This window comes from Phodopus roborovskii, unplaced genomic scaffold, assembly GCF_943737965.1.
Source record: "Phodopus roborovskii unplaced genomic scaffold, PHOROB, whole genome shotgun sequence".
Taxonomy (NCBI): domain Eukaryota; kingdom Metazoa; phylum Chordata; class Mammalia; order Rodentia; family Cricetidae; genus Phodopus; species Phodopus roborovskii.
Window position 1 is genome coordinate 7431563 of NW_026126407.1, and position 27883 is coordinate 7459445.

Consider the following 27883-nt stretch of genomic DNA (forward strand, 5'->3'; position numbering starts at 1 on the left):
TTTTCAGCCTATGCTGAATCCATGCAATAACATGTAAGTCACTGCCATATTTAGTGTCAAATTCTCTATGTTCATTTACAAGTTCTTGCGACAAAAACCAAACCATCTAATACTCAGAACAAAAGGAAGAAGAGAAAGGAAAAGAGGAAAGAGGAGGAGATGGTCAGGGATAGACACACAAAGCCTCCTGAGATAACGGCTTGCTCTGTAGGCCAGGCTAGCCTCAGATTTGGTCATCTCCCTGCCTCTATCCCTCCAGGGCTGGGATTACAGTGTGAGCCTCTCTGCCTGGCTTCAGATGCTGTTCTGAGGCACAAGGCTTCCAAAGCCCGGTCTTCGGTCTGTCTTACTGTTACTGTCCTGGTTGTTCATGTAGCTGCTCTGAGCAGCTGTGCCCTGAGCCCATTCTCCTTCCTTGTGCAGGCAGAGCTCCCTCCTTGTGGCATAAGCCACACTGGAGCAAGGGGCCAGACTGCACTTGGGAAGAAAGCTCCTTTCTAAGTTCCAAGAGCACCAACCTGTGTGGGCTTTGGATGCCTGACCTTGGCCAATTAGTCCCTTGCTCAGTGTAACCAACCAAGTCACAGATTCAATTGGCTCTGCAAACATTTATGGAGCACCACGGTGCCAGCCGATTTCTGTCTGCTCTGTGAGTGCAGTGAAGCTTGTCTCTGCAGATTGGAGTTATTTGTATTTCAAGGCAAAAAGGTAGGTTTTAAGTACCTGTAAGGGGTAGTAATGGATGCCTCTGGGAGGGGAGGGCGTGGGCTGAGGCAGAAGGAGGGAAGCTGGGAAATGGCCTGTGAGTCAGGATAGCACAACCGGGCTGGAGGCAGAGATAAGAAGGTGGACAGAGAAGACAGGTAAAGCCTGAAGACTTTTTTCTTTTCTTCAAATCCCCCCATCACTTTCTTTTCATCAGGGGAGGGGAGGGGGGAATAATGCATTCACATAGTAAAAAAATTCTTTGGACGCGAAAGGATATACAGTGAAAAGTAACTCTTCCTTTCCTCACTTAGACCTCCAGTCCCCAGGATCTGTCTTCAGAAGCACCCCACTGTTAGCAGTTTCTTTTGTGCCTTTCCAGAAAACGTCTATCACGTCCAAGTAAATCTTTCTTTTTTAAAATCCAAATGTTATCACAGTGTATTAGCACTGCTTCTTTGCTCGGCATACATCTTGGCACGCAGCCCACAGCAGCACAGAGCCACCCATTCCTTGGATCGCAGCGTCCCCGCGCTCAGGCAGCTGTATTTCTTCCAACCAATTCCCCCACTGATGGGTATTTAGGCCATTTCCAGTTGTTGATATTATGATGATACCCCTCACACTTTCTTATTCGAATTTCTGCTAGCTCCTGCGAGTGGGTGAGGACCTGCCATATCATGAGGGTTCCAGCTGTGGCCGCCGCCGCTGAAACGTCCTCTTGGAGCTCTCTCTCCAGGACAAGTCCCCAGCGAGCACATCACAGCCAGGAAAAAGAGTTCCTGGAGTTAGGGAGTTGAATTGTATACTGAGGACCCTGTTAGGCCTAACAGTACAACATCCCCAAGTTGTGGGCTAAGAGCGAGGAGAGAGATCAAAGTGTAATGATGCACTCCATGCCTGGCTCATGACAAATGCTCCATCAGCACCAGCTTCACCGGGCACTATCACTGACACTATGATGATCCAGAGAGAACCCTGCCTGGCCGATGGCTGAGAAAGCTCCCAGCTGGTCTGTACCTCCAATCGCTTCGAAGCCACCCAACAACTTGGAGCCTGCTCAGCTCTTGGAACTGGACAGGAGCTGAGACAGGCAGTTCCCACTTATCACTGCTTGGCATCTGGAACTCCTAGGCCTTTGCCAGTACCTAATAAACACCATACTTCATGCTTTGCCGCTGTCACCCACACATCCCCTGACGCCTGCTGACGATGGCTACCTCTGCACACAGTCAGCATTTCTCTCCTTATGACTTGCTTTTTGTTGTCGTTGTTGTTCTTAAATGATTGCAGACTGAATGATGTCACCGTGACATACTGAAATCACAGTTGTGTGTTGAAGGTTGTGGTAACTAGGATAAAAAGTTACATATAAAAAAAAATCAAACTAGGCATAGGAATATAATCCTAGCACTAGGGAGCCAGAGGGTTTGAGGCCAGTCTGGGCTAATAAAAAGACTGTCTTGATGAATCAATGGATGAATAAAGGAATTGTCTTCATTTTGGGAGTCAATCAGACCTGGGTTCAAATCCTGGAATAACTATGTGACCTTGGGAAGTCATTTACCTTCCTTTAGTCTTAATATTTTCACCTGTTAAGTGGGCTAAGAGCTTGCTCTAATAGGGTTATAGTGAGGAGTAAGAAAGATAATGAATTATTTAAGAATTTTTTAATAGATGGGCCTTACTCCAAAAATGACCTCAGTCAGCGGCCATAATGTATGTAAAGAGTCTGGCACATAGCAGTGGCTCAATAAAGCTCCACTTTCCTTCCGCTGCCCTTCTGTCAGAGTGGTCACTTAGAACCAAGCCCCTGTTTCAAAGTGATGGCATCAGTTAAAACACCCCTGGAGCTCCTTAGGGGTCCATTTCATTTTGAATCCAGACAATTTTTAAAATCCCACCAACACAAGCAGCTCACATTCTAAAAATCCCTCATCCCCTTTATTCACAGCACAACTTCAAATTACTTTTGGCCTTTTCAAGAAAAAAAATCAAAAATCAAACTCACCCTCAAAGGTCAAGGATTTGACAGTCGATGCTTTAAGAGGAAAACACTGCAAAATCAGAAGCAGTTTCGGAGTCGACTCTTCTAAGATGAAAGAAAAGCACACACCTGCAGGTTCACACATTCACACACACACACATGTAAACATATACAGACTCACACATACACGCAGATTCACACACAGACTCTGTCTCATATATGCACTCATACACACATAAAACACACACAGACAAGCAGCCAGGCATGGCGATGCACACCTTTAATCCCAGTACTCAAAGAGGCAGAGGCCAGTGGATCTCTATGAATTTGAGGTCATTCTGATCTACAAAGTGAGTTCCAGAACTGCCAGGGCTATACAGAGAAACCCAGTCTCAAAAAATCAAAGCAAAACACATACATGCACACACACACACACACACACACACACACACATATATACATCATAGGAAGACACACTCATACATTCCCACCAATCCCCACACTCCTTTAAGACAGACAGCCCATTCCTTGAGGCATTTGCATTGGAACCTCCCTATGGGCAAGTATACCTCAGCTCTCTCCAATCCATGGCCAGAATCTAGTGCCTAGCCTCTGGCATAGGAGCAGAGTCAGTTGGGTCTGAGGAGTATGGGCTCCAGCAGAATTCCCAGATGGCAGAACAGACCAGGTGCCCAGAGGAAAGTGGTAGCCGGAGATGGAAGATGGAGTGGCTGCCCCTCCTTTTATAGTAATGTGAAGAGTTGGGGTTTGAAGCACAGATAGGATACCTCGGGAGTAGAGTGGGTTCTCCTCTGCGCCTGATCCCATTGCTTTCATTAAGAAGAGATATGCTGTCTTGTCTGGCTGGCCTCAAGTCCCACAGCTTTAGTGATCCTCCTGCCTCAGCCTCCCAAATAGCCAAAGACCAATTTTGTAACAATAAAACAAGACCTAAAACTCTCCAGCACAGGCCACTGGGCCACTCAGGGAGCAAATGGATTAAATATCCATGGCCTTACCTCAGAATGCTCAAAGGCCCACTCTACCCTCCTGGTCATCTTGGTATCTTGTTCCCCTCCACCCCCATCAGGGAGAAGTTCCTGACCCCCACCTAATCTCCCAGAAGGCTGAGGCAAGGAGGCCAAGTAAAGAGACCCCAGGTTCCAGAGTCATCCAGGCTGGATTCAGACTTCAGCTCATGGACATGGTTGCACATAACTGTAATCCTAGCCCTTGAGAGTTAGAGGCAGGAGGATTAGGAGTTCAAGGTCAGCCAATTGAATTTAAGGCTAGCCTGAGCTACAAGAGATCCTGCCTAAAAACAAAACAAAATCACTAACCGTAGCCGGGCATTGGTGGCACACGCCTTTAATCCCAGCACTCAGAGGCAGAGGCAGGCAGATCTCTATGAGTTCAAGGCCAGCCTGGTCTACAGAGCTAGTTCCAGGACAGTTTCCAAAGCAGTATAGAGAAACCCTGTCTCAAAAAAAAAAAAAAAAAAAAAAAAAATCACTAATGGTAACACAAACAAATCCCAGCTCAGAGACCTTGGACCACACAAGGCAAGAAGATCCTGTGCATCTGGTCATATTGCATCCAGCATCTGGGGAGTACAGAGAGAGAGAGGTAAATGCTGGTGTTCATCTAGTGTTCTCCTTTTCCCCATCTTCATTGAATATGGATGGAACCCTAGCTCATAGAATGACACCACCCACATTCTGGGTAGGTCTTCCCTTTAACCCTACAGATAATCCAAGTATGTCTCCATGGTGATTCCAGATCTAGTCAGCTTGACAATGAAGATGTATTATGACATACAAATGAAAGGAAATGATGTAGGTTCCCCCAAAGATGGCTCAACACACCAAAGTACTTGTTGCACAAGCCTGACAAACTGAGTTTGATACCTGGAGCCCAGGAAAAGTGAAAGGAGCCACCCATAGAATCACCCTCTCACCTCTATGTGTGCCATAGGCAAGCACCTCACCCTTATCATGCACACATACAATGATAAAAATATATATAGCCAGGTAATGGTGGTGTACACCTTTAATCCCAGGTAGTCAAGGCCAGCATGATCTATAGAGCAAGTGCCAAGACAGGTTCCAAAGCTACACATGGAAACCCTGTCTCAAAACGCGCGCGCGCACACACACACACACACACACACACACACACACACACACACACACGGCAGCCAGCATTCCCAAGACTCTTCTGTTCTTAAAGAAAGCCTGAAACTCCCACTCTGAGCTTACAAGGATGGAGGAAGCCCCTGAAGGCCCAGAGCAGCTGAGTTTTCATTTTAAAATTGGCAGATGAAAGAAACATCAGCAACTGGGAGAACCTAGAATTGGATCTTGGGTACAAGAACTATGACCTTTCCTCACTCTCCCTTCTAAAGCTAGTCACATGAGTGACTCTTCTAGCTGGAGGTCCCCCAACTGTGGGAAGGCATTAAAGTGCAATGGTACTCCCAGCCCTTGGCACTGAGGAATCTGTCTGCACACCATCGTCCCTCTCGGGGACAAGTCCTTATTCTTCTGCTAATTGGTTCGCATCGATTGACCTTACAAATGGGCCTACTGTATAACTAACTGGTGAGAGTCGGCTTGCATAACAGGTAACCCATGTATTTAGTTAGCTAGCTGCCACTTAAGCAACTCAACAGGGCGCATTAACCGGAATTTCTCAGGATGCCTTCTGATAGGCTACCCAGCTGCATCTCCATCACTGAACTAGAACATCTGCAGGGTAAACCGTCCCTTTTAAAGGTCCCAGGTCCTATAAGTGAGTGCTCAGCCTGTGACAGTAGTCTCCTAGCTGTGCTGGCAGAGGAGGGGCCAGCAGCCTCTCCACCACTCCTGTGACCTGGCTCCCACTCGTCCTTGCCTCACACATCTCTCTACTCTTTCCCAGGAAAACTGCTTCATCTAACCCATCTCCCAGACTGCGGCTGCGTCATCTCTCCCTCTAAATGGGAGCTGGTGTTCGGTCTCAATTGTTATCAGTCTCTGAAACGGAAACCCCGTTGAAGACACCAGAACACACTGGAAAATCTTGCCAGAATATGGGGAACAGCGGTTCTCCCTAGTGTTCTCTTGGGGACGACTGGCAACCGTCCAGGAATGCCTCAGCCCCCTGCGGGGGGGGGGGCGGGGACCGCCAGCCACACCCAGCTTTTCTGGTTCTGTTAAGTCTTATCTGAGTCCCCAACCCCTCTCTTGGGGCTTGATCCTTGCCGCTTTGCCTTATCAGCAGTGCCTTTCACAAGCACTTAAATTCATGAGAGAAGGGGAAAAGTGAAATCAGATAGAAATGCAGGTCTGTTTGCTGTTTTCTCCAATGAAATGGTTCTGAGTAAACAGCAGACGCCTTTGATGAAATCCCAGCAGGCTTAAACAATAAAGCTGGTTACAAACTCAATCTGGCGGAGATATCAGATCTGAAATTGTTTCAAAAAACATGTCAACATTTTCTAATGCTCCTGGAAAGGAAGGAAGGGAAAAAAAAAAAAAAAAAAAAAAAAGGCTTCCTGGGCTGCCTATCATGGACTTGGGTCAGGGAGATAGGACTGTGGCCACCCCAGTCTCGGTCTCTGCTCAGACTCACCACCACCACCACCACCGCCACGGACTGTGCACCAAGAGCAGGCTGTTTTTGTCTGGGGCCCTTCCAGCTGCAGGAGTGTAAATGCCACTTTACAGGCAGTGCCCCAGATTACCACTAAACCATCCCCCACCAACCTGTGCCCTTTAACTCTCTGCCTTCCTTTCTCCACCCTCCTGCCAGTGGAAGCTTTTAAACAGGTAAACCAGACCATGCCATTCTTTTGCTTAAAATCTCTGCCATCACACAGCACTTAGAATAAAATCCTCAGCATACAAGATCCTTAGAGACGGCCACTGCCCACCTCTCCCTCCCTCTCACTACATTCTTCCCAATCCTGGAGCAGGTGAATTTCTTTTCTGCCTCTGGGCCTTTGCACTTGCTATAAAAATTGTCAGGGATGATTTTATCCCAACCCACTTGTCATCCCGACCACCTCAGTTAATTCCTTCCCCCAGCCAAGCACAGTATCATATTGCATTTTATTTTTTTTTACACTAAGTGCAACCACTAGCTGAAATCATCTTTTGGGTTTCGTTATCAAATATCTCCTTCAGAATGCAATCTGTCTGCAACTTGGACTTGTGTGTTTCCAGGCCCGCAGAGCACAGTAGGTGTTCAGAGATTGCTATGTAAATGGAGCAGTGAAGATGTCGTCTGCTCTTTTAGGTGTCCTCTAGGCCAGTGCAGCTATCGGTCAGGAAACCCACCGGTTTTGCCTCTCGCTAGGGGTCTCCCTGCTTGCCCCTGCTTCACCCATAGCCCCAGGCATTAGTCCACTAGGCCTTAAAGATCAGGTGCGGTCTTAGGGCAGAAGCTCAGGCATCAGCCAGGGATGGGACTTCCCACTGCCTTTACGGACCCTACAACTTGCTCACACTTGGCCTCTTAGTAGGGGTAGGCCAGTGGGAACTCACTCCCGAACCTTCTCAGAAAAGCAAGGATGAGGGTGGATGCGTCGAAAAGACTCTCAGACCTGGTGCTCGGGTTGGGCAGCAATGCCACCCCCAGGGCACAGGGAGTCCCACCCTACCCCCACCCCGCCCCAGGCCGCGATCGATCCCTGCCGTTCCCGGCCTCATTACCGCGGAGAGCAGCCGGGGCTGGCAGAGGAGCCAGACGGCTGCGGAGGGGGCGGGGAGGCCTCCTTGGCTCCCTGGCCCGGATTAAATATTTACTATGTTTTGTTTGGCCTTTGGGGGGAGGGGCGGGGAGGGCTGTCGCATCGATCTGAAGCTGCCGGGCCGGCCAGGGGCGAGGGCGATGCCAGGCCCAGTGCCCCGAAGCGATGCTCCTGAAGTGGCGCGCGCGCGCGCACACACACACACACGCACACACACACGCACGCACACACACACACACACCGAGGTCACCAGCCGTGCTGACAGACAGATCTGGGTTGCAGCATGGCTTGATCACAGTGAGCCGCATCGGGCGCTAGAATCCAAGTCCCTTCCTGGTCCCTGAGTCCGTCCCTACCTGACTCGGGACGCTAAGCCACCTCACAAGCAGGTTCTCCCAGGATCCTAATACCCAGAGGGTGTTTCCCCTCCCCTTTTTACAGATGTGGGCTAGGCACGTGCTGGGAACTAGTGCCTGCTTCTAAACCTCCAGGGATCCGGTCACCAAGGTCGCCCTGGCACTTTCCTACCTGAGGCAGCGTGGCAAGTTCGCCCTGGTGCGCTCTGCCCCACTAGGCCGGGTTTGCAGCAGAGAAATGGAAAGAGGAGTGTTCTAATTCCCACAGGGCTCCGTGAGTGCTCTAAAAACACCTGCTGGGTGAGTACTCAGATAGGATCCCAGGGGCCCTTTACACACACACACACTCACACACACACACACATTCTCTCTCTCCCTGGCTCCTCCATGCCAATTCCTAGGCAGCCAGTTAACACTTGGCACAGGAAAGACACATCTCAAGCCTCATGAAGTGCAATCAAGCTGTGTGACCATGGGCAGCAGTTCACTGGGTGGATAGAAGACCACCCTACAAATCAGCTGGTACCACATTAGGCACACTCTGGCCCAACCTTAACCCCATCTTGACACACTTGCACACATATACACATTAAGGAGTGGCTGCACAATCCCATGATGTGTATTCACTTATACATGAATGCCTGGTGTGGTGGTTCAATACTTAGGAGGCAGAGGCAGGAGAATTGGGAGTTCTAATCTAGTTCTGTTCATAATCAGAGCTGTTCATCTCCATGTGGCTATGCATATATGGCAGCACACAACATTCACACACAAAACGCATTAACCACTTCCTCCCTTGTAATGGTACACATACACCTTCAACTCCCATCCTTTCCCTATACACTTGTGCACACCTACACACCTATGCACTGATATGCCTATCCCTACCATATCCCCATAGTGTCTACCTCTCTCTCTCTCTCTTCTCGCGTGCATACTGACTGCAGGGCGGCTGGGGAAGAGCTGCAGCCTCCAGCCCTGCTCCTATTTAAAGAGAAGCACTGCTGGAAAAGGAACAAAAGCAAAGCCAGCTATAAATAGCCACCTCCCTCCTGCTTTTCCTGCCCTCAGGCCGAGCCTTGCCTCTTCTCTCCTGCCTAGGGCCCAGAGTAGCCTGGGCAGGCCTGGGGGTGGGCAGCAGGATCCCAGAGGCCTTTTGGCCAACTACTAAGCAACGGAGCAGACCAGGGGCTTTGGGCCTAAGTGGGTGCAGGGCCATAGCTCCAGGCCACCTGCAGCCTGCCCAGGGTGCCTATGCCCAGCACAGAGGGAGGGAGGCCTGGGCCATGGCTGCTGTGTCAGCAGAGCTGCAAGCTGCCAGCTACTGGTGGGAGGAAGGCAGGGGCGAAGCAGGTGCCGCCTTCCTGACCAGGCCAGGCATTTCTTGGCTGAGTTCCTTCGAGGCTCCTTCCTAAAAGCTCCCACCAACGATCTTGGGTTTTCTTCAGAAAATGGCATGGGACCAGGTGTGGTAGTGTACGCCTGTAACCCTAGTGCTTGAATGGCTGAGGCAGGAAAATCGTCATGAGTCACAAAGGTGGGGTATCTATTTGTTCCTCTAATTCCAGCACTTGGGGTTCCTAGCACCCACATGGTGGCTCACAACCATTCAGTTCCAGGGGGCCATCTTCTCTCTCTCTCTCTCACACACACACACACACACACACACACACACACACACACACACACGCACGCACACACGCATTCAGGCACACAAAACACTCATACATATAAATCCAGTACTTGGGACCTAAGGCTGGGTGAAGTTCAAGGACAGCCTTAGCTACACAGTGAGTTTAATGAAACCCTGTCTGGAAGGGAAAAAAAAAAACAAACAACTAAATAGAAAAGAAAGTAATGCAGGGCACAAGTGTCAGAACCAGCGTTGTGGCTCAAACTTTAAACCCAGCACACCAAAGGAGGCAGACATAGATGTATTTCTGTAAGTTTGAGGCCAGCCTGGTCTATTTGTGAGTTCCAGGCCAATTAGGGCTACAGAGTAAGACCTTGTCTAAAAATTAAATAATTAATTATAATAAAATAAAGTCAGGCCAGGAGGATGAGGGATGAGGGGATATATGCTTCCACCAGTATTAGGCCCTAAATACCTAAATACACATTCTGGCCTCAACTCCCCCCTTGGAGGGCTGTTAGGAATGAAGCTGAAGCAAGACAAAATGGTGGTGCCTGACAGGGCCTTGGGAGCTCTTGTGGGTCATGGGACGGGAGAGGAGACAAGCCCTCTAAGGCAGACAAGACTCTGCTGAGACAATAATAGTTATTTCATTCATTCTGCATTTACCATGCTCCAGACACTGGGCTGCCCTTCCCTTGTCTGATCCTCTGTGAGGTTGTTTCTGGTTATTTTTCCATTTTTCAGATAAGGAGATAGAACTCTAAGGACACACAGTCCCAAAATGCTGAACCAGGGTGCAAAGTAGCTGCAGCAGAGACCGAAATGGTCTCCCCATGTCCTTAGGCTGGGGCCTAAGGAGACCGGGCTCTCAGGCTAGCCCTCCGTTACCAGTGGAAACCTGGGCTGCTACTCCCGGGTTAGTCCAGACTAGATGGGTTACCTGGAGAGAGGACTACAGGGTTTTTCCTCACTGAGCTCCTTATCCAAAATCCGCTGTCTCAATGCACACACCCCCACCCCAGCCCTGGCTTCCTGAGGGGCCTCTCCATGCCCAGCCTGGGGGAGGGGAGAAGAGCATGCAAGCAGACCTACTTTCCAGGCTTTAATCCTTTTTGCTTAAAGGATTTTTTTTTTTTTTGGCTTGGGGAAGACTTGGTCTGATCAGAGGAGAGACACAGGGAGCTGACAAGCTCGGGAGAATGGGGGGTAGGGAAGAGAAATACATATTTATTACCCTCAATTATTAAAAAACACATAGTACCAGATCTTAGGTCCTGGTAGACACTACAGCAGCATTTGTTCAAGGACTATTTTCTTTCCTGCTTTTTCTTTTTCTCTTTTTGGTTAATTCTGTTGAGATGGTAATGCGGTTAGCTTATTAGTAAAAACACCCAGCCAGTTCCCAGGGGTCAGCCAGCAGTGAGTGAGGCACACAGGGCCAGTGGCCAGGGAAAGCCATATTCCTGGTATAGGCAAGGCACAGATCTCAACTCAGCAAAGAGAGGGGGGTGGCACAAGAGGGGATCTGTGCCCTCATTTTGGACTCCCTGGCCATTTCTGTCCCCACTACTCTCTAGGACAAACCCTCTGTGGTAAGCAGCCTTTCCACAGGGTGGTTCTTCTTTTCAAAGGGACAGCAAGAGACAAATCAATGGCTCCCAGCTTTCTTTGTTGGGGAGGTGATAGCTCTCTACCTGGGCTGTTGTGAGCATCATAAGGGGCACTGTCAGCTCCCAGGACACACCTTTCTCCTCCAGAAATGTATCTACCTGCTGAGAAGGCAGGTCGTGAACTTGGACAAAGATGCTGCACCCCACCGCCGCCCCCAGTAAGAGAGCAAAAGCCCACTGATGCCTGATCCTGGAGTTTGGCAGGCAGGCCTCTTTGTTGTACATCTGGTAGCAAGGTGGATCCAGGGCACAGCAGGCCCTGAAGCAAAGCTGAGTAAGGAGATGGCTGGAGAGGGGAGGTACAGAGTAGGCCGCACAGTAGGGCCTCAGTGCATGGCTGCTGAATAACTCAAAGGTGACACAGAACAGCAGCAGGGAGGTGGCCCTGCTCTTCGCCAGGAAGGCTCTTTGTGCCTATTCGGTCACCATTCCCAAGTCCCCAACAGACAGGTGCCATTCACCCACCCCCCATGGTTTTCTTCATTTTGTTTGAGACTCTCACATAGGCCCGGTTGGTAATGAACTTGCTCTGTAGCCAAACCTGGTTTTGAAATCCTGGTCTTCCCACCTCCACACCAGACCTCCTGAGTGCTGAGCCCCCGAGAATTAAAAGCATTTGGTCAAGGTTAGCCACTGATAAATGGCAAAGCCCAGATCTGATTCAACCCGTCTGGCTCCTCTGCCTTTTGACCTGTCTGCAGAGCCTGATCTGCGGAGGATTTGCTGCAGAGAAGCTCAGCAGGCCAGCCATAAGGCCCAGGGGAACCGTGCAGGAAGATTTGTCCATTTCACAGCCACAAGACCAAGGCTTGAGGCTGGGGCTGTGTTTGCTTTTCTGATCATGGGTCTGTTTTCTGAGGGAAGAGGCAGATGGGATGTCAGGGTGGGCAAGGGCAGCAGTTGGTAGGTAGGGCCCCCACCTTTCGGTTTCCCAGCCAATAAACAGTTCAAGGATGCTCTCCACGACTTCCCCCCCCCCCATCCCTAACAGACACATTCCCAAACAGGTATATCCTCCATCCTAGGTAGCTCAGCTGTGCTGGCCCTGAGATTCCAGTCCCAGCTACTCTCAAGTCTCAACTAACTTCAAAGGGCAGCCAGGGGAGAGCAAGAAGAAGATAACACAAATCCTTCAGGAAGAAAGATATGGCTTTCCTACTCCCATTGATGGCAACATTCACTGAGCCCGGCCACAGCAAAGTACCCAGAGCCTTCTATGAGACATCACCTTTAATCTTACAACGTCACAAAAGTAGGTACTATTACAACCCATTTCATGGATGAAGGAATTCAAGTTCAAGAAATAAGATAACAGCTGGGTGGTGGCACACACCCTTAGTCCTAGCATTCCAGAGAGAGGTGAAATCTCCAAGTTTGAGGCCAGCCTGGTCTATAGAGCAAGTTCCAGGACAGTTAGGGCTACACAGAGAAATCCTGTCTGGAAAAGACAAAAACAAGCAAAAGATTTATTTGATCTTGAGTCTTTTGCTTGTGGGTATATATGTGCACTACATGAATACCTAATGTTCAAAGAAGCCATAAAAGGATGTCCCCCTAAAACTGGAGTTACAGGCAGTTGTGAGCTGTCGTGTGGGTGCTGGGAACCAAACCCAGGTCCTCTGGGAGAGTAGCCAGTGCTCTTAACCATTGAGCCGTATCTCCAGCTCTGTAGCAGCTATTTTCAATGCTGTGTGACTTTGGGAAAGTCATTATAATTCTCTGAGTCCCGTGTATCCCAGGATGACCTGAGCTTGCTATGTAAAGAAGGATGGCCAGAACTGCTGACTCTCTTGCCTCTACTTTCCAGGTTCTGACATGAAAGACATTTGCCACCACATCCCACTTGTATGATTCTGGAATGGAACTCAGGACCTTACAAGTGCTAGGCAAGTACTCTGCCAACTGAACTACATCCTCAGCCTAAGATCCTAAAAATCTACCAGGTCCCTCAGTGCAAATCAGAAGCAAGGGACATATTCCTCTTCACACTTACCCTCAGAACTTTTGTATAGTCACAAACCACCCAGCATCAAAGAAAACGAATACCTTTGCAATGGCCCTCCTGGTTTTCCCAGCAGCCCTCTTTACTGGATACTAAGGCCGTGGTTATGGTACATGTACACTCACACACACACACGTACACACATGCAGAAAAAGAGAGAGCGAGAGAGAGAGAACCTCCTTTCTAATTCAGGCTTTGGCTAACTAGATGCTGGTGAGTCACAATGGATGTCACTCACATCCTATGATGACATTCATCCATCTCTCCACATCCTTTCTCAGAGGACACAAAGCACAGGGCCAAATCTGTCAGACATTAGCCATGATGTGGTCTCTAACAGTAGTCCTGTAAATTTCAGGAGACCTTCCATGGCATATTATAGAACATTTACAGCCACTGTCACTTCAACTTTGGCCAGCTGTGGTGGTGCACACCCTTAATCCCAGCACCCAGTAGGTAGAGATAAGAGGATCTCTCTGATTTCAAGGCCAGTCTGAAGTAAATAGTGAGTTCTAGGCCAGCCAGGACTACATAGTGAGATCATGTCTTAAAACAACAAAAGCTTTGATAACTGGGCTAAGTGGAGATAGTGGCACATGCTTGGGGGCCTCAGCAACTCAGGACTAGCTGAATCACCGGAGTCTGGACATTAGAGGCCAGCCTAGGCTACATCATTAAACCCTTACATCAGAATAAACAACAAGCAAAAGGCTCAGCTGGCTGAAAAAGAAAGGCGTTCAGGACATATTTACAGACTGTGGGAAAGAACTGTACCTGGCAGGTTGAGCTTCCATGTACTTGCTCCTCAGGCTATGAGAATTCAGTGACTTTTCTCCTTTTCAAAAGCCTGTGGTACCATGGATATGTACTATTTGGCAAGTTCAAAAAAAAAAAATTACTCTGTGGCTGTTGAGCTAACCAACCCTCCTCCTCCTTGGTACTTAAGGGTCTGCAATAATAAACTCCTGCCAATCTATCTGACCACTAATCTGCTACCACGAATCTGCCAGCTGGTGACACAGACAGCGACGATACCCTTGTGCTGCTCACACAGCCTTCCAGCTTCTCCAACCTCTTCTTCACAAGCTTCTTCTACCTCATAGAGTCATCAGGTGAGCTGGAGGCTGAGTTCCCTCAGACTATCCTATCTATCACCTTCTGTACCACAGCGAGATTCAGTTACCCAGGAAATGGCAGGGGATGTACCCAGTGGCAGAGTGCTGGCTTAACATTCATAAGGTCTTGGGCTTGATCCCCAGCATGGCCAAAACCAAAACCAAATAAAGCCAAGCAGGAAATAATTACAATGGCCAACACTGATGGTCAGTGGAGACAAAAGTACGAGGCAGCCGGTGAACAGAGGAGACAAGAACTCAGTTCTGTGCATATGCTTTCCGATATAAAGGTAGGCCACAGAAACAGTCAAGGAAAGAGTCTGACCCTGATGCAAGAGGCTCACCAGATCTGCCAAACCTCCCTCACTCCATCATGACTGGTGCCTAGATCTCAGATTCCCTGTCCAAGGTGACTCATACACTTGGAATGGGCCACAAGTCCTGGTCCTTGACAAGCAATATGAAACTAACTCCTCAAGCCACACCTCAGAGTATGGAGCAGTATACTAACAGGCATACCCCTGCCTCAGGGGCTTTGCACTTTGCTGTGGCTCTCCTGTGGGGAGACCTCTTCCCAGGTTGAAGCATCTCTGATCACCTGCACAGCCCTGTCTTTCCCTCTGCTTAGACCCCAGTTCCAATATAAGCCTTATCACAAAGTCTTCACAGCCAATCTCGAAATCAAAAGCTGTCTACTTACCAGTCTATCCTTTAATTAACTCTGCAGATTCTCTGCTAAGCATTGAGCCTTACTTGAGAGATTACAGCCAGTGGTTTATTACCTACCCTTTCACTATAGTGTCCGCTCCATAACAGCAGGGGGCTTGGCTTATTTGTTGCTTCATCCCCCTACCCGAATAGCAGTAGGCCACCAGTCAATAGCCATTACATTCAGCCAGGTATGGTGGTTTATGTCTGTAATCACAGCATTTGGGAGGTGGAGACAGGAGGATTGTGGTGAGTTCAAAGCCAGCTTGGACTAATTTGAGGTTAGTCTGAACCACAGAGACTGATCCTGCCTCAAAACAAAACAAAAAATCCCCAGAGTTATGACATCCATATTTGTGAAATAACAGAGAGCTACCCCATAACCTTCTTGCCTGACCCCATGAAGAGAAAATCTGAAGACAGCCATAACCCATTATGTGTCCTGACAAGAGCCGTGGCAGGGCTGACTTAATCTGAATCCCTCTTCTGGTAAATACAACTGGTAACACTAACAACAGACCAGGAAGCGGTGCATTGTGGGAGGGGAATCAGAAAAGCCGACTTATAGAGCAAGCCTCGGGTAGCCATACTGAGCCATAGGCAACAAGACAATCCAGAGATGTCAAAGGCGGTGTAAAGGAGGTGAAGCAGGCTGAGGGGAGAGGCCAGGAGGTGAACTACAACGACGCTGCATCCTGAGCGCCTTCCTGGAGGCTTGGGAAGCACAGGGTGCTCGCTCATCGGGCAACACTCCCATTTCCAAGGAGGCTTGATTCAGCAATCAAATGTGTCCTCCAGGCATCAGCACCAGGGGCAGTGGGCCAATTACAGGAAGGAGAAAGCCACCTGCAGCCCGCCCCTGGCCAGCCTCTGCCCCGCCATTGGACTGAGTGATAAAATGTGCCTCTCGGCAGCATCCTTCTGTCTGACCCCGTGCAGGGCCGCCAGCCTCTCTCTCTCTCTCCCTCTCTCTCTCTCTCTCTCTCTCTCTCTCTCTCTCTCTCTCTCTCTCTCTCTCTCTCTCTCTCTCTCCCTCCCTCTCCCTCTCTCTCCCTCTCTCTCCCTCTCCCCCTCCCCCCCCTCTCTCTGCTCGGTTTTCTACTGAAACCACATGCTTGAGCAGCAACCCCGAGGCCACCTGTGAGCAGAGGAGAGGATCAGTTCAAAGGAGCACAGTCGTTTTCACAGACTGGAAAGAAGACAAAAGAGCAGTCTTCCTACCCCAGGCACCACCTGCGCTCAGCTTCGGAGAGCAATTTCACCTCCTCGTGTTCGGTCCAGTCTCATTTAAACAGTTCAGATCTCGGAAGCTCGGAGTGTCCACCAGAGATTTTCATTTGCCGGAATCGATACTCAAATTTTTTTTTTTTTTTTTTTTTTTTTTTTTTTTAAATCTGCCAAGTCCAAACCTAAACTTTTCCAAGTGAGAGTGTTGTTCCTATTTTCTCCCTGGCAGAGCCAGCCCTGCCCCGCCTCTTTTCATACCTGGGAGGAGGAGACTAGAGCTGTGACAGCTCTGGGCTTGTACAAACTATTCAAATGCTGCAGCCTCTGAATCCTCCTGTGACTTGGAGCTAATTAGACCTGGCCTTGTTTGGGGGGGGGGGGGATGAAGGTGGGGTTTGCATAGCAAACACCGTGGGACCCTACCCTACAACTTTCTCCTGGCTCCAGAAATTTTTCCTTTTTTTTCTGAAATCCTCTAAAGTTTTCCAGGAGTCTGAAATCCCAGCTATAGACCTAGACAATAGAAGGTAGTTCAAAGTCAGTAGGCAACATGTTGAGGCTTTGTCTCAAAGAAACAGAACAAAAACTTTGAGGATTCCATGATTTAATCTTATAGCTACAACACAATGTAAAAGTTAAGTTTTCCTGCTAAATTGTTTGTTTGTATTTGAGCCTATCTGTAGACTCAACTAGCATTTATTAGCTGGTCATCCATTCCATGGATACACTGTACTTTGTGCATGGTGTTGTTTCAGTTGGATCCTGGTAGGAAACAAGAGTATCCATGCATTGAGTATTTTTGTTTGTTTTGTTTTCCAGATAGGGTTTCTCCCCCTGTAGTCCTGGCTGGCCTGGAATTTAGAGATCCACCTGCCTCTGTTTCTTGAGTGCTGGGATTAAAGGCCTGTGCCACCACCTCCCAGCCTTAGAGTGAATAGTTTGATGAGTCTATAAGGTAGGAAAAGGGGAGTCAAGAAACCCTGGGATACACATTGGGGCTGAGGGAGCCCAGATGCAAAGAATAGCACTGGCAGGAACTGGGTGGCAGATGTAGCCAGGGCCTGCCCACACCTCAAGCCTGGACCATATCCGCTTCCAGCAGCCTCCCTTTCCTTCCCCCCAACCCCCCACTTTGCCAGAGGCTTTCTCTAGCAATGGAGCTGCTGGCTTTGCTTGGCTCCAGAGCAGGCCAAAAGCACCTGGGCATTAATACCTCTCCAGAAGCCATGCTTGGCCCCTGAATGCTTGCAGGCGTTTGGGGGTATGAAATGTAAACCCACAAGGCCTCCCTGCCTCCCTTTCTGGGTGAGATAAGGAGACATATGCTGTCTTAGTCTGTACTCCAAAGTTCCCCTGGTGAGTTTAAGCTCTGGATGGCCACAGTGGGAAGCTGTGTGACAAGACATGTTTTTGGCTTTGTGCCTTCTCTCCATCAGCTCACCACTTAACCCTGGCACCTTCCAGGATCACTTCCCACATAAACTACCTGCTTGAATCTTATTGGGCTGTGCTTTTGGGAACACCTGTGGGTAACTTTCCATGTGGGGATACAGAGAAGTCATGGTGGCTCACTTCTACTTCAACGTAAACCCACTTTTGAACTTGGACAAGCCAACCTTGTAGAGCAGACAGCGGGGTAGTGAGTGGGTTTAGAAGGACAATGGAGAAGGACAGTGGTGGCCAGTGTTCTCACAGAACCGAAATAACCAACGGGGACAGACAGTAAAATGTCTCCTACTAAGTGTGGTAAATGCCAGCACAGAGGGATACAGGATCCCTCCCTGGTCCAGGGATGTGTTCCCAGAGGCAGGCAGGGCATCAGCTGCCCTCTGAAGACCACGAGTGTAGGGGAATGCAACCAAGAGTATTCCAGGCAGATTTATTTGTGTAAATCCTTAGAAATGAGGGAGAAACATGATTCAGTAGAATGGGAAGTCATTGAATAGACCTGGAGCTTAGAGTTCAAATATGGAGTGGGGAGAGGAAGCCCAAGCGTGGGGAGGGGGAGGGGGAGGGCTTGACATCCAGGCTAGGAAGTCTGGGCCATCCCCTGTGGGAAAGACTCACCAAAGGTTTTCAAGCTGGTGAGTGACAGGGCATCCCATGGTACCCATAAATATGTGCACTCTGTTTTTGGTTTTTCAAGACAAGGTCTCTCTGTGGCTTTGGAAACTATACTGGAACTCCCTCTGTAGACCAGGCTGGCCTCGAACTCACAGAGATCTGCCTGCTTCTGCCGCCCAAGTGCTGGGGCTAAAGGCATGCGCCACCACCACACTCTTAATGTGTCAATGGAAAAAATAAATCAGAGAATGACAAGAGCACACAGCGCTGTGGAATCGTGCCACAGTGGAAAGCCCACTTTGGGTGAGGCGGTGGAGGAGGCAGAGAGGCAGCTGGGCCAGGGTGGAAGCCAGGACAACACAGCAGAGGAGGGGGAGGGGGGAGGGGTGGAGAGACTCCACCCATGATGGCTCTGAGGAGGCTGGAGGGGAGCGCATCACCTAGGACTTCTAGGAATTGTGGTGCATGAGGAAAAGACCAAGTTAGACGTCATGACAGGGGAAAGAGAAAAAGCAGCTTGCTGAGAGACAAGGGTGGGAACAAGAACACTAGGAATGCTGGACTTTGAGGTACCAGGGAGGCAACAAGTGAGGTCATCTGAGAGTCCCCTGAGGAGACTGTGGTGGGCATCAGAAGTAGCATATTCTCTGGGATCGGCAAGTAGCTATTGCAGATGGGGTGGCTGGAGTGTCCTTCAGAGCCCAGTGTGGGGAGACAGGTTCCAGGGAAGTGTACCTCAGTGCAGGGTGTCAAAGGACATGAGGAGGCAAATTGAGAAGCAGCAGCAACAGGCAACTGGGAACCCCAGGAAGTGGTCCTTATGGAAGTCGGGAGACAGGACAGCCAATAGAGTCAAGGAGCCATGATGAAAAAGTGAGAAGTCTAGCTTGGGGAATGATGGTGGGGTGGGGGGCGACAGACAAGGCTGCTAGCACAGGTAATCTCGTAGATGCGAGGAAGGAAGAGCCAGAGCCAAGCAATCGATGGTGCAAACTGAGGAGCCCCTCACTACATAGCCTAATCTCAAGTTTTATGCTCCTGGGAGAAGGGAATGTTCTCCCTGTTAACACACAAGGGGCCTTCCTGTGTGCAAAACTTTGCTAGGATGGATCCTATGGGATTCACAAGTCTCTAAAACTGGAGAAGTAGGCAGGGAGGTGGAAGGAGGAAGCTCCTCCCTTAGCGGTGACCAGGGCTCCACCCTTATATTGTATATTCCTGGCCAGAGCCTGGAATATACAATTCCTGGGAAACATTAAAGACACTGTCCTACTGCTGAAAAGTATTTTGAAGACTATCAATCCAGCCATATTAGAAGTGGGTAAACTGAGGCTCAAAGAGGAAGAGATGTGCCCAGGGTCCTAGTGAGTCAATCCCGGAGCTGGACCTTCACCCAGTTCCAGGACTCCAACTGTGAGGTTCTTCTTCCCACAATTCCACAGTTCCCAGAAAGATGGGGTGTCACCAAGGCCAAAAACACTGTTGCCAGAGGGCTGCAGTCAGCTTGTGGAGGGAGGGAGTCAGGAAAGCAAACACGCAGCATGTTGCACGCAGCACATGCCAACAAGAGATGGCAAGTGAGCAGCTGTAAGAACAGAGCTACTGTAGTCCAGCGTCCTGCCTGCCCAGGTTGTCCCCACTAGCCACGGAGTGACTCCTCAGGGCTGTATCCCCTGTGATGGGCCAGTCCCTGGTCCATCTCATCACGTGTTCTTGCTTCCCTCAGCCTGCCCAGACAAGTCCATGAATAGAACATTAAAGGCAAAACCTTCCAACAGAAAAAGCAGCTCCCTGGTAGGAGTCACCCCACTAAATGTCAAATGCAGAGCAAGGCTTCCTGCCTTGTGTGCTTCTCGCTAATGGAGGCACCTTGGCCTCCATATCCCATCATCCAATCGCCCTATAAATAAATCATCGTAAGAAGAATGCCAATTTTTCCCCTAGGGCCTCATGAATCTCTCTGCATAAGCCTGTGTAAAGGCCTCCTTCGCAATCAGCTGGTCATGAGCCCAGAGAGAGTCCTTCCTGATCATTTGGAGGCAGAAGCAACGTTCATACCACCTCCATGGGTTGAGAGTTGGGAGCCCAGCTCTTCCCCTGACTCAGGGAAGACTTTCCGCTGTTTCCTGTAGACTAATCAAATTGTCACCATGATGCTAGCGCCCTCTGGAAAGAAGCCAGTAAACTGCCAAGAGGCTCTGTCTCTGGGGGCTGTAGTGGCCCATCCCTTGGCAGACATGTGATGAGTCGTGCCCACCCACCCTTTTATAGGGCAAGCTACACACCCACTCACCAAGCTTTGTCCCCAACATGTGGCACACAATCACACTGGCCCACCCACTCCTGGGGCCCCCAAACAAGTGGTTCACCATCCTGCCTTGGCATCAAGCCATGCTAGTGGATGGGAGTGTGGGTGCTAACATCTGTGCCAGTGCACAGGGGGTGTGCTGCTTTGCAGCACTGGACCTCTGACTTGCACAATCTGAGAGCCTGTTGCATGCACGCCAGGTGTGTTTCTGCACACACACACACACACACACACACACACACACACACACACCTCACTGTGTCAACCCTCTTGCTGTGCCAGCACAGAAGCCCCCAGAGTGATTCTTGTGAATCAGATAGCAGGGGCTGTTTGCAGTGTTTTCTCCAAACTCTGCTGACTGATGAGACAGTGATCACAGGCTCAGAAGTGCCCATTGTATCTGTTGGATCAGATGCCTCCTCAACTGAGAGGAGGGAAGCCTCCCCTCTGAAGTGGGATTTCACTCTTCCACACCTTAAGACTCAGCTAGACTCTGTCTTGCTTCCTGTGGTTATTTGCTGTGGCTAGAAGGGCACAGAACCATCCCTGAGCCTTGCAGGTATCGTCCTGGCTGGTAGGCTATGACTGGACCATAAAGAGAAAAGCCAGTACAGGTGGAAGCGTTTGTCTCTGTCAGCCTGCCAACCACTTGGCCAGCATGTTGTTCCAGAGACAATCTACACACCAGTGTAGGTGTGGCTGTGTTGGCCAGTCCTGTTAGCCTGGAAGGGTTGCCAGGGAGAGCAGTCACCGGGGAGGACAGAGTGTTTGACAGGACCACATACGCTATGGTCTTGGGTCTTTCCAGGGAATATGAAGCAGACTGGAGAGCTCCTGGTCAACTGTCCCACACCTGTTGGCAATAAAGAAGCCAGAGCAGCAGCAGGGGAAAGGGATGGGCCCACCCAAGGGCCCACCCAGACTCAAAAGGGGACATCAAACAGAGACTCTGGGTCCCAGCCACAGAGCTTTCTGGGGGAAACTACCAGGACACAAATGACTCATCAGCACCCCACAAAACAAATGTCATAAAAATCAAGACAGATGGGCACATGAGATGGTGGAGCTTAGGGGTTGAGAGGGTGAGAAAAGAGTGTGGGCTCTTCACAGAGGCTGGGACTACAGCCAGATGCATCAGGAGGCTAGCTGAGAGACATGGGCCCAAGGATTACCTACATGAATCTGCCTGTGCCTCAGTTTCTCCTTGTTATTTTTATTTTAACTATTCATCTCTGTGTGGGGTATGTGTATGTGAGTAGTACAGGTGCCTGAAGAGGCCAGGAGGTGTCAGATCCCCTGAAGCTAGAGTAGAGTGGGTGGCTGGAAGCCATCTAATGTAGGTGCTGGAAACTGAACTCAGGCCCTCTTCAAGAGCAGCACTTGCTTCTATCAGGGAATCATCTCTCCACCCCCCGTTTCCTCACCTTCAAAGTGAGGATAAGCACAGCAGGATCTTGTTGGTAACTGTGGGGATGGCATGGTGTCAGACACTTACCCACAGTAAGTACTGAGCAGATAAGAGCAACTATTGTCAGTAGGAGGACAGTGGTTGGCACAAGAGGAGCCAAGTGAGTTAGGAAGAATAATCCATGCCCTGCTGTCCATTTCCTGGTGGCATCTAAATCTCTTCCTAGCTTGCTCCTGGTATGCTCTGGAGATCCAAGGTGGCTTTGCCTTGCTCTATGAGGACTAAAGTCGGGCCTCCTTGCTCTGTCCATCAGTATATAAGAAGGCACCTGCACCTGGCTTCTAGCTTAGGCATTCCACCATGAGGGTTCCCTCCCTCATTCCTATCCATTACTCACTTCATTTGTATTTCACTATTTCCCTCACATCCAAAGTCTCATGCATAGCACTAGATAAATGTTCTACCACTGAGCTACATCCCCAGCTCTGTGTGTGTGTGTGTGTGTGTGTGTGTGTGTGTGTGTGTGTGTGTGAGATGCATGTGGCTAACTATGTAGTCCATACTGACCTTTAACTCTCAACCCCCCTGGATCAGCCTCCTGGGTGCCAGATTATATCCACGTGCCACCATACCCCAGCTACTTCCCTGACTCACTTCTACCCAGGGTGGCCTGACCATCACACTCCGAAGAGAGGGCTGCTTCCGGCACTCAGTGCTGAGGTCCTGCCTTCTGCTGTCCCTGGAGGCTCTGTTCCCGTTTTGCCAGCTATTTTGCTTCCTTGGCCATCTGTTCCCTCCCTGTCATCTCCTCTCTGTTTTAACCTTAACCACTACTTCACTGCAGATGGTACCAAACAGCCCGGTTCTTGACATCCTTCATGATGCCTGCTCCCTCTTCAGCTCATCGGCATGAGCTGCTCTGTCCTTTCTCAAGCCCCATCCCAAAGATGTGTCTAGAGCTCTGAGGTGGATTCACTCCACAGGCTCCCCCTACTTAGGTCCCGTCTGTTGGCAACTCTGCTCAGGTTAAGAGGACAAACACCTACCCTTCCCTGACTTTTCCTAATAAGACATCCTCTTGTCAGACTTAGCCAAGAACCTCTTTTGACTCTAAGCATATCTGCTATGGTTCTCTACCTGGTCTCCATAGCAGAGTTGAACCCTCTGAAAGGCTAGAGGCTAGAACGTGGAGCAGAATCAGAAGATCTGGGGCTCTCCTACAGTGAAGGAATAGTATCCATGCTGGGAGTTTGAGTCCTAGACAATTTCCCTATAGAAAACGGACCTAAAGGTCTGTATGAAGGAATTAAGGAATTGACCCCAAGCTGTCACGACAAGACCTGGATCAAACACACCTTGGCCAAGCTCATCACTGTCCTTACCTCTCTTCTTGCTGGGCATCATAGCACTTGCCTTTAACCTAGGTCTCTGAGAGGCGGAAACAAGTAGATCTCTGAGTTCAAGGCCATCTTCATGTACATAGTGAGTTTCAGAATGACTAGGACTACACAGTGAGATCCCGTCTCAAAACAACAACACAAAACAAACAGAAACCCAGTACCTTACTTCTGGCTACAGATGAGGCCATGCCTGACTGACTTTACTTAGTAACCTCCTCTGCCTTTCCTCTCTACCAGAGTGTCCCTTAAATTTCTCCTCTTAGCCTTTCCCTAGGGGTGTAAGGACCAGGAGCTATGGGAAGAGGCACAGTCCCCAAGGGACTGGTGATAAAGGAAACATTTTGGTGAGGTTGGTTCCACCATGCTGAATCCCTGGACTGGGACAGAAAAAGGCTGGAGACGTTGAAATTCCACTTCCATGGCTGGATTTGGACAAAAAAAAAAAAAAAAAAAAAAAAAAAAACAAAAAACAAAAAACAAAAAACAAAAAAACAAAAACAAAAAAACAAAAAAAAAAAAGAAAGAAAGAAAGAAAAAAAGCCAAATACAAATATCTCAGCTCTCTCTAGAGAAGATCTCAGATCTCACATTTCCCCTCCACATCTTTCCCATAGCAGGAAAGAGTGTCTTGGCTATCCATGAAACATTTTCTCTCCTCTTTTCCATTGGAGCAAAGAAGACCCGTGTTGCCACAATTCTGGGTCCTCCTGTTCCCAGAGGGATGCAGGGATGGAGCTAGGAGCTATTCTCACACCAGGAAGGGAATCCACCCGTCACCTGGTAGTGCCATTTCTCCCTCTGCTTCCCTTCTTCCCACAGAAGAGAAGCCCACTCAGCTTCCGGGTCAGCTCATCTAGATATGGACACCAGGAGAACAAAAGCATCTTACTGGGCTGCAGGCCTTAATCTAGAACTTGCTGAATTATTTAAGGATGGCATTAACTTATAAAACGAGTGTGTTTGACTGATTTTGTGGTTGATGTACAGATAAATTCTAATGAAAGACAGCTACACGATTTTAAATTATTAATTAGACTGCCACTTAACAAAGCCTATTTGGCACTCTATTTCCTTGCTTAACAAGACAAAAACTTTAAAGAAAGGGCTCTGTATTAGCCCAGGGGCTCTCGATTTGCATTCTGTTTTTATAGCTCTAAAAATGAAAGCCATAGATCCTGACCTTAAACTCACAACTCTGGAACAGCAAGATCCCCAGCAGGCAGCCCTTTCCTTCCCAGAGAATGCTGGATGGCTCAGGGGCCTTGCTTGCCCTGATACCTCTCATCTCTCTTGACCAGAGGCTTGCTTTTTATATCCCTGGTGCTGTCTGGGTAGACTATGAGCTGGAAATACCAGGAGAGCATATGCTGAAGCCTTCCGATACTAGCACTGCCAGCATTCGATTTCACTGGGGTACTTTGGTTCACATAGAGGTGGTCAGTGAGGTATTAGAGATATCTCCCCCAACCCCAAGAAGGCCTGACAAATAGCTTTACTAGGACATTCAGAGAGATGACTCTCATGGTCTAGGGTCTGCTCTTTCCCTGTCTAGGAAGAACACTTTTTCCTTTCTTCAGACCCTCTTCCAAATCATAAACTATTAAACTCACCCAGGTCCAGGACCCCATGTAGGATTCTGCATCAACTAGGCAACCCCCTTCTCAAATCAACCTGTAAACCTTGCTGTTTGTAGCCTTTGGGAACAATTCTACAAACAGAAAATTCAATGGCCATCTCCCGTGGCATTTACCCCAGGCTTTCAGCACATACCTACAATCAGCACAAGGCATCTGGGCATCCTCCATGTGTGCAGAATAGACAAATCCATGGTATCAGATCCGGGGCCCAAAGAGAAAATTGCCCAGAAAAGGACCAAAACAAAAGTCATTTGTTCACACAGTGTCCCAGGAACAGGCTGCAGGCCACCCACGCCCAATTCAGCCTTGGTGAGGGCTTCTCTGCTCTGTTTCCCTCAAACCAACCCAGGTGTGAACTTCAATTGATGGAATCTCTAGCTAACCTCTTATGTGCACAAAGGGAGAAATAGCCCAAGTGGCAAGCACACGTGACTACCAAGCCTCCAGTGGCCACCTCTGGAGTAGGGAAAGGCGCCTTCTCCCAGAGAGCATCCCCCCAGAATGCACTGGGGCTTATCTAGAACTGGGCTTCTGGCTAGCAAGGATATCAGAGGGATGCTGGAGCCTCCCCAAGTACCTAAATCATATAAATAAAGTGTGTGGGCTGCGTTGTGGCTCATTCTTAACTGAAAAATGCCAAAAGACAAAAGACCAAAAGGGAAATGAGATGTCAGTTCTTCCCCCATTATCTCCATCACAGACCTGCAGCTCAGACATGGCAGCCTTTTAAAAATTGCCTGGGAAGAAGCCTTCCCCGCTAGAGCGAGTCTACATGCTCTATGTCCAGGCTCTTCAGAGTTCACTGTCTTCGGCTCTGTAAAAATCACCTTCCCGTGCAGTCACACTGGCCATCCCTCCAGCAATGCTGAGTGGCTGAATGACTTTCAGTGTCTTTCTGCAGGGAAAGGAACTAGGGTGTCAACGGCAAAGCGATTCCTCTACTGCAGAGACTTGCCCCACAGCACAGCGAAAGACAGCCTGTCTTTCCCCCTCTCGGCACTGTACCGACCCACGTGGAGGGCAAAGTCATACACAAGTTTGTGACTGTTCTTACACGGTGGAGCAACCATGCTGCCACGGTTGCATGAGGCTGGACCACCACTTAGCCTTTCCTGCTCGTACGGAAGGCGTGGCTTCTGCACCCACCTGTCTGACCTGCTTATTTGGCTCTCTCCCATCATCGGGTATCTGCTCCTGTCCGCTCATGATGGGGCTTCGCTTCCCCCACCTTTACCACCTCCCCCTGCCCGTTGTCTCCTTCCCTATCCTGCTGTGAGGTCAGAATCTTGTGCTTACGACACCTCGGTCTGTTGCCATGGAAACAGGGGCGGATTAAGGCTGGAGCGCGGTGCGCAGGGATCAGGCCCCTCCGCTACCTGAGCTCCCTCCTCAGCTGGCTCTCGCAGGGCGGGAGCAGCCAGCGCCAGCAGCAGACACCGTGGCTCAGCAGCCACTGGGCCCAGGCTAAGGACAAGGGGGTCCCAGAGGGGCGCCACCGCCAGCCCACTGGGACCTCGGAGCAAAGTAATACATGCAGAGGCGGGGAGCGGAGGGTGACCGGTCCGCGGGCTCACTTGCGGTCACCTGCCCTTTCAGGACTGGAGGGACAGCACCCAGAACGGCAACCACGTGGGGGCGCGGCAGGACTTCCCCGGCACCCGCGCCAACTTTGCTGCGCTCCTGCTGCCGGGGAGTCTGGGCGAGGTGGTCTCCGAGACAGCGCCCGTCAAGTTGAGCCTGGCTCCAGCAGCGCACACTGCCAGCACGGCCTTCGCTGTCGCGTTCCTCTGATTCAGGCATTAGGAAAGTTTGAGGAACCGGACTTCTGGAGCTTGCCACTCCCCACCCTCGGTCACTGAGTGCTCAGGGCTTGTCCCTGGGGATAAGGCTAGGATGCTAGGAAGATGCCGAGTTAGGACCCACGGTGAGCGCCAGGGTCGCGCGGTAATTGACCGCTGGCTGCACCCGAGTGCCGGTGATGCCTGGTGCTGAAGCAGCAGAAGCAGGGGCGGGTGCCCGCGCAAGGGATGGAGCCTGCAAGTGCAAAACTTTATAATGGCAAAGCAAAGGTCCCAGGAGGCCAGCTCCCATTTTTTTACCAAAGGCTTCTACTCTGTCTATAAGACAGATACCTACGGCCTGGCCACTCGATCCATGAACAAACCCCTTGTCTCGCAACAGGCCAACAACGGGATCAGCTCCATCAGCAGACACACGGCGGGTGCCGGTGACAAAAGCCAGCCAGCTAGCGGGGGGGCTGCTTCCAGGACCCATTTCCCCAGCGCTCGACGGTTCCGGGTACTTGAGGCTCTGCCCGGTTCCATGCAACTCCAACTTGCTCCTGCTCACTCACCTTTGAGAAGCATGTTGGCCGCGGGGCCGCCGCTCCGAGGTCGGCCTAGGCGCGCTCCCTCCTGGGGTCCAGATTCAAATCCCTGGGAGCCAGCTGCAGCTAATCCGAGCGCGTCGAGGCGGGGGCAAGCCGGGAATCCGCTTGTGCCCCGCTACCCGGTCCCGCAGGGGCATGGTGAGCCCAAGCCCGGCGCCCAGGGCACCGGCGCCTGCTAGCAACCGCGGCGCTGCCAACCAACCCGGTGCGCTCTCTCAGCCCCGGGGCGAGTGGCTTGCTTCGCGGAGCAGGCGGCCTGATTGTGCCGCCCCAAACACTTTGCAGGCGGTTTTGAGGGGGACGCCGCCCCCTGGCCGGCCGGCCGATGTCCTCTCTTCCCCGCCCCCTCGGGCAGTGGCTACTGCAAAAGGGCGCTCGCTCGCACAGCCCAGCTTCAGGGAAAGCGCCCGGTGCGCGTTTGCAGGACCGAGCGATCCGCCGAGCGGGGCGCCTCCCTTCCTCCCCCCGGCTTCCCCCACCTCTCTTCCTCCTCCCTCCCTCCCTCGCTCTTCAAGCTCCCTCCCTCCCGCTCCGTTCCC

At 50.3% G+C, this 27883-nt stretch overlaps 1 protein-coding gene across 1 annotated transcript in view; it reads right to left on the minus strand.

The window, feature by feature from the left end:
• Nucleotides 1-27781, minus strand: part of Rtn4rl1 (reticulon 4 receptor like 1) — a 72133-nt gene extending 44352 nt beyond the window's left edge. Inside the window, exon 1 of the mRNA XM_051180031.1 lies at nucleotides 27309-27781. Within this exon, the coding sequence (XP_051035988.1) occupies nucleotides 27309-27321 (13 nt within the window). The 5' untranslated portion in view covers nucleotides 27322-27781. The remainder of the gene's footprint in view (nucleotides 1-27308) is intronic.
• Between the last annotated feature and the right edge of the window lie 102 nt (nucleotides 27782-27883).